This window comes from Gekko japonicus, unplaced genomic scaffold (assembly GCF_001447785.1).
Source record: "Gekko japonicus isolate JY-2015 unplaced genomic scaffold, Gekko_japonicus_V1.1 scaffold1046, whole genome shotgun sequence".
NCBI classification, from domain to species: domain Eukaryota; kingdom Metazoa; phylum Chordata; class Lepidosauria; order Squamata; family Gekkonidae; genus Gekko; species Gekko japonicus.
In genome coordinates, this window is record NW_015168678.1 from 381 (window position 1) to 7,288 (window position 6,908).

Genomic DNA, 6,908 nt, shown 5'->3' on the forward strand with positions numbered 1-6,908 from the left:
GAAAAATTTCCAATAGAATTTTTTTTCAATTTGGCATAGCACTGAAGAAACACCCCCCTCACCTATGAAATATTGTCTGAGGAAAAACATCTTACAAAGCATGTCAGCAATTCCAAGTGTACAGAGTGAAAACTTCTGAAGATGTTTTTATTTTTTCCAACGGAAAAACGGACATTTTGGGGAACACAATATTTTCAAGATTTTGTTTAGATTTAAATCATTTCAGCAATATTTAATATGCTATGCATTTACTGACAATACATCATTAGAGTTCAGTTGCTCTGATGCTACCCACCTTCATATCCAGACCACACGAAACAAGACATTGAGGTCTTTGGGGCCGAAACACAGCAGAGGTACAAATATTTGAGTGTCTACTCAGGCAGCGGCTTAACTTCTTGCTTTCCAAGTCAATTATCTTTATGGCTCCAGAATCATCTGCAACAGCTAAAAGACCGTCTGTTTCATTTACTGAAAGATAATTGATCTCCTCTTCATTCACATGAAAACATTCAACTGGCTCCTTGAGACATCTGATATCCAGCACACTAACTGTTTCCCCATGAGAAGCATATAGTCTTCTGGGGCAGATAGGAGAGAATATGACACAAGTAACGTCATCTGCTTTCTGAAGCCATGTCTGTTCTATTCGACTCCCTTCCTCATTCCAGATGGTCAGTTCTCCTCCTTCTGCTCCTGAAACCACCAGACCATCTTTGCTCACATTCAAACATAATATTGAAGAGGAGTGTCCATTGGTCCACCTCTCAGCCATAATTTTTCAAGATCAACTAAAAATAAATGAAAAATAAAAAATTAGAAAAATAGATAAACCAAACACTGAATTAATGAGGCACAAGCTGTTCCTGATACAGCTCCAGAAATACTGCAGGGAGCGGACATAATATGTTCAGTTTGAGATGCTACTTTCCCCAAGATACAGGGCACAGTACCCAAAAATGTAAAAATCATACACTCCCATTATAATGACATATTGTAGTGATACTTAAGAGAAACACTATTAGAAAGGATTTCTCTTGTAATTATGAAATAATTCTCTGTCATACATCAATGACTAAGTGGATGCTAGTTTCTTAAGTTCATTAAATCACACTGACTTAATTTGATACTATTTATTTACATTTTTATCCTGGCCTTCCTCCAAGGAGCCCAGAGCAGCATATATTGTTCTCTCCTCAACTATTTCATTCTCACAAAAATCCTGTTAAATAGATTGGACTGAGAGAGAGTAACAAGCTGGAGGAGATCAGGCAACTGAGATTCACGTCAGAGTGGGACCTCGATATGGGGCCTAACGACTAGATACGGATTAACAAGGAATAGCAAACCATTAACACTCGGCGTTAGGAAAGCACTGGTGAAAGGACGTGTGCGCAAGGGCTAGGGGAGGGCGGTTAGGAGACAGAGAACGTTAAGAGCACATGGAAATTCCTTGAGAACATGAAGACGGCTATTAAAACAAAACCTACTTCCGTGGCCACACCGAAATTCTAAACGTGTTTACTCAAACGTAAACCCAGCTGACTCCATAAGACTCGCTCAAAACATAACTGCAGTGCTCGCCATAGGGCCAAACAGTCCCGCTGCCAGTAAAACCACAGAAGAAACTCAAATTACCTTTAAATAGAGTCAGAACTCCAGCAGCCTCTCTATAGAAAACCTCCTTTTCCGGCGAAGAAAATTAACGTCATCCGGAGGTCACTTTCCCTTCCCTCTCCACTCTATGCATGAACAGGTGCACTTTTGCGCATGTATTTAGAGAGGCACCCGGACAGGTCTGCCCTCGCTCAATATGGCTGGTTCGCCTTCAGGGCCTAGTTCCGCTGTCAAAAGAATTAGAAGTCAAGAACAATAGCCCTGAGAAGTGAGGGGTGTTCTCGGGAATCCCGTTTATTCTCATCGCTGCCCCAGCCACGAAGCGAGGGCGAGAGGGAACGCTCCGCCCCATCTGGCGAGGCGGAGTACCGCGGATGACAGCATTCGTTTCCGCCCGCTCTTGCCGGCAAAGAAGGGAAATCGTCGAGCGCTTGGCGCTGCCCTTCTTTTCTAGCTGACGGCACCACCCGGGTCGTTGGTTGGCTGGTGGGCTGGCCCCACCTTTTGCCTTTGCCAGGGCCGGGGCGGTCAGTTCGGAAGGGGCGCGCACGCACGGACGGCGCAGGGTCGGTGGTCGCCTGAGGCGATGGCGGCTGCCGGCGGCGGGGCGCTGGGTTCGGCGGCCGGGGCGGGGGGCTGGCGCCTTCCCGGCCGAGTGCTGGAATTCGTCTTCGCCTATCTCGACTTGCGCGAACTGCGGAGCTGCGCGCTGGTGTGTAAGATGTGGTACCGCGTCCTGCACGGCGACGAGAACAGCGAGGTGTGGCGCAGCCTGGCCGCCCGCAGCCTGGCCGAGGAAGCGCTGCGCACCGACATCCTCTGCAACGTGCCCACCTACAAGGGCAAGGTCAGGCTGGGCGAGCGGACCCCTCTCTTCTCTCACACTCTCCGTTCCCGTCCTCTGCAGATGGGGCGGGGGGGGGGGGGGGGGGGGGGGCAACTGCTCGGCCGGACGAAAAGGCCCCTCTTCGCGGGCTTCATTTGGGGATGTACTAAAAGGAGTACATCCCCTTCATTTGTGCTGGGGCTGTTTGCGCGCTGTACGCCCTTTGGTTTAAATCTAGAGGGCTGAAATAATTCAGGAGGGATGAGAGAGGCGGTTCTTCACAGGCTTGAAGGCACTGATCGTGTTTTATTGCACATCCTGCATCTCTTTCTTGGTTACCCCGTGTGCACTCATAAACATTCTGTGGCGCCTTAAAGAGTAACATTTCTTTCAGCATGAGCTTTCATGAAGTGAGCTAGCAAAAGCTCATATTGAAATAAGTGTTGCTGGTCTTTAAGGTGCCACTGGATATTTGTTTTATTTTGCTATGACATATTAACACAGCTGCCTCTTTGTAACCACTGTGCAGTGTGTGTATGTGTACCCCCAGCCCACCTTCTAGCTGTGACCCCAAATACCTTATGTTTTGGGGACTGTGATGTTCAGCTTAGATTTTCAGCCACTCTGTTATTGTAACAAATAAAGACTGATTGATTGATTACGCTCAGGTGGATGTACTATTAACTGACGCACTGTCCTGAATGCTGGGCAGAGGTGTCACATCAGGTATTCATATTCATTCGCCTACTTAAAACTTTCATTAGCCACTGCTCAGGGCGGCTTACAACATAAATACAATATAAATACATTTAAAAAGCCAAAATTTAAAAATCACAGTTCAGGACTGCTAGTAAACTTAACCAAATGCAGTACTAAATAAAACCATCTTCACCTGTCTCCTGAAAATTGAAAGTGAGGTGGCCAGCCCTGACCTGGATAGCCCAGGCAAGCCTGATCTTGTCAGATCTCAGATGCTAAGTAGAGTCAACTCAGGCAAGTACTTGGATGGGAGACCTCCTTGGAATACCAGAGGTGGGAGGTGGGGACAGGCTCTATTCAGCCACCTCTCTGAATATCCTCCAAACCCCCAGTAGGGGTCAGTCACCAGAGGTCACCATGACTTCCAGGTGCACACACATGTACATATTAAAAATGCCAAAAAGAAAGAGAGATGGCCAGGTACACCTCCCTGGGGAGGTTGTTCTCTCTTGTGTTCCCACCAAATGAGCTTCTCTGATTGATGGGACAGTCAGGAGGGCCTTTCCCTCTGATTTTAAGAGGGAAGATGGTCATTCAATTACCCCAGTTCCAAGCTGTGTAATCAGAGAAGCCTCCATCCAGAAATACTGAAAAGGCTTTTTAGAGGCTACCTCTTGTGATGGGAAGTCTGGTGGGAAGGTCCTCTTGGCATAGTGGCAGTAATTGGAGTTGCTACAAAGCGTTTCTACAAGGCTTTAGCAGGGCTGTGTTCTCTTATGCTGAGTCCGGTGTCAATCATAGTCCTGTCCTAACGAGGTGGAATTGTAGCATTCGTTTTTTTCTTAGAAGCGGACAGTGAATGCTCTTGTTACAGGAGTTGGATTTTTTTCATAGTTCCTAAGAACAACTGGATGTGGTTATGATGGATTTTTAGTTAGTACTTTCTTAGCCTGCCAAATTACAAGCATCACACACCAATCTCTGTGATTATGTGTTTGTAAAAGTGTTTGCATCTGTTAGACCAAAAATGCTAACACATGCATGCTGCAGACACCACATAGACTGTTTTCACTGGCAATAAATATTGGAACAATTTGTGTAATCACACTGTGCTTCTACTGAAATTTGTTTCTCAATCTGAGTTCTTTGCATATTTAGATGATTTATATCTTCTTTTGTTCCTAAAGTCTCCTGCCTTTAGTTATTTTATTGTGGTGGTACTTGTTGGTAAAGGTAAAGGTTCCCTTGCTCGAAAGCCAGTCGAATCCGACTCTAGGGTTGCGGTGCTCATCTCCGTTTCAAAGCCGAAGAGCCAGCGCTGTCCGAAGACGTTTCCGTGGTCATGTAGCCGGCATGACTAAACACCAAGGCGCATGGAACGCTGTTACCTTCCCACTGAAGTGGTCCCTATTTATCTACTTGCAATTTCTTGCTTTCGAACTGCTAGGTTGGCAGGAGCTGGAACTAGAGACGGGAGCTCACTCCGTCATGCGGCACGCTCGGGTCTCGAACTGCTGAACTACTGACCTTCCACAGCCTGTAGTTCAGCGTCTTAACCACTTGAGCCACCGCAGCTCCTTGTTGGTACTGGCACCCAAAAAAACTTGCTCAATTAGGTTAGGAGCTGATGAAATGTAAAGTCTGAAGATTAAAAAAAAACATTAATTGTGTGTTTGTGTGTGAAGTGCCATCAAGTCGCAGCTGACTTATGGCGACCCCCAGCAAGGGGCTCTCAAGGCAAGTGAGAAGGAGAGGTGGTTTGCTATTGTTTTCCTCTGCAGAGTCTTCCTTTGTGGTCTCCCTTCCAAGTACTGGCCCTGCTTAGCTTCCAAGATCTGATAAGATCGGGCTACATACACCATGCTGCCTTCCCTCCCAAACCATTAACTAGACTATAAAATTTTCTCTTTTATAGTAGTGAGTGAATTTAAGCATTTGCAGCCTCCTAGCTTGACAAGTTCCATCCCAAACCTTTTTCTGTCTCCTTTTTTAAAAAAACACCTCTCTTTTAGGTGCGCGCCTTTCAGCATGCTTTCAGCACCAATGATTGCTCTAGGAATGTCTACATTAAGAAGAATGGATTTACTTTGCACAGGAATCCCATTGCTCAGAGTACAGATGGAGCAAGGACCAAGATTGGCTTCAGTGAAGGCCGGCATGCCTGGGAAGTCTGGTGGGAAGGTCCTCTTGGCACAGTGGCAGTAATTGGAATTGCTACAAAGCGAGCCCCCATGCAGTGTCAGGGCTACGTGGCACTCCTGGGCAGTGATGATCAGAGCTGGGGCTGGAATCTGGTGGACAATAACTTGTTACATAATGGAGAAGTCAATGGCAGCTTTCCCCAGTGCAACAATGCTCCAAAGTATCAAGTGAGTGAAACTTAGTGTAGTCTTAAACCTCTGTAGGGCATGTGAATTTTCTGGAAGAATGTATATCTTGTGCATTGCAGGTATCTTTGTTTTCTTCCTTTTGTGAACAATTGGTAATGAAAAGCATAACTGCAAACTGTTTTCTTGTCTTGTCATAAGACAATTACACAGGTAGACAGGGTTTTTTTCTTTGATGATGTACATTTTTGAGGTTGCACCTGACTGTATTCCCTTTCGAACAAATAAGGAGCATCTGGCTCCTTTGACACAGCAGTAATAAAATCATCTATTATTGGTCATGCCTTTCCTACATTTAATGTCAGAAAAAGTTGGGTGCACACGTGCCAGTATACACTCTGTACAGTAAAATGAAGTTAGTTTGTTTTTAATGGTGTCACATACATGCCCTGTAGATTGTCCACTAGAGTGCAGTTATTTATTTATTATTTTAGATTTATATCCTGCCTTGCCTGCGCATGTGGGCTCAAGGCGGCGTACACAGTTAGGTTTATATATATAATGGCCACCATGTATTTTATTTATTTATTTGAAGATTAAAAGAAACCATTAATTGTGTGTGTGTGAAGTGCTGTCAAATCACAACTGACTTATGGTGACCCCAGCAAGGGGCTTTCAAGGCTAGTGAGAAGCAGTGTGTGTGTGTGTAGCCACCATGTGTTTTATTTATTTATCTGAGACACAGTTTGGTGTAGTGGTTAAGAGCAGCGGACTCTACTCTGGAGAACCAGGTTCAATTCCCCACTCCCCCATTTGAACCTAGCTAGGTGACCTTAGGCAAGTCACAGCACTCTCAGCCTAAAAATATGCATAGCTCACCACCTAGTGGTGTCAAAAAAGAGCTACAGCTTTGGCAACCAAACCCTCTGGGATCTCCTGGCTATTCCACACACAATGTCATACGATTTATTTATTTATTTAGGTAATTTTTATGCCACATGCTCAGAGCCCTGCTGAATGCTGCTTCCAAATTAATACCAATATACAAACAAACAGGCTATAACAATAAACCAACATTACAACATAAAACTATCTGTTAAAATGGACTTCAGACCAGAAGCAGATCATAAAACAGGTGGGAACATAAAACCCCTAATTAACAGCCTGGATAAAAATAAATGTTTTGACCTGGCACCTAAAAGACAGCAAGTTAGGCACCAGTTGATCTTCAAGAGGGAGGACATTCCAAAGGCAAAATGCCACCACATAAAATGCCCTGATTATAGTCACTACTCACCTTACCTCTGAGGGCAGGGGCATATGGAACAGCCCTTGGGAGGCAGATTAATGTTTATATATACACACTTACTGTCAAACAACATTACCTTCCCATATAAACCCACTGTTTTTTCTATCCCTAACCGGAGGGGAGGGAAAGA

The 6,908-nt window shown here is 45.0% G+C and overlaps 2 protein-coding genes across 2 annotated transcripts in view; one reads left to right on the forward strand and one right to left on the reverse strand.

Annotated features, from left to right (window-relative positions):
• Positions 1-295: 295 nt before the first annotated feature.
• WDR53 (WD repeat domain 53) lies at positions 296-1,723 on the reverse strand (the record flags this gene model as incomplete). Its single annotated transcript, XM_015415377.1, has 2 exons — positions 1,639-1,723; positions 296-791 (listed from the first exon to the last, which is right to left on the reverse strand). A coding segment is annotated over exon 2 (480 nt), but the record flags the coding sequence as incomplete, so codon positions are not given.
• Positions 1,724-2,203: 480 nt separating this feature from the next.
• Positions 2,204-6,908, forward strand: part of FBXO45 (F-box protein 45) — a 5,360-nt gene continuing 655 nt past the window's right edge. Inside the window, exons 1-2 of the mRNA XM_015415378.1 lie at positions 2,204-2,464; positions 5,155-5,511. Coding sequence (XP_015270864.1) covers positions 2,204-2,464; positions 5,155-5,511 — 618 coding nt within the window. The remainder of the gene's footprint in view (positions 2,465-5,154; positions 5,512-6,908) is intronic.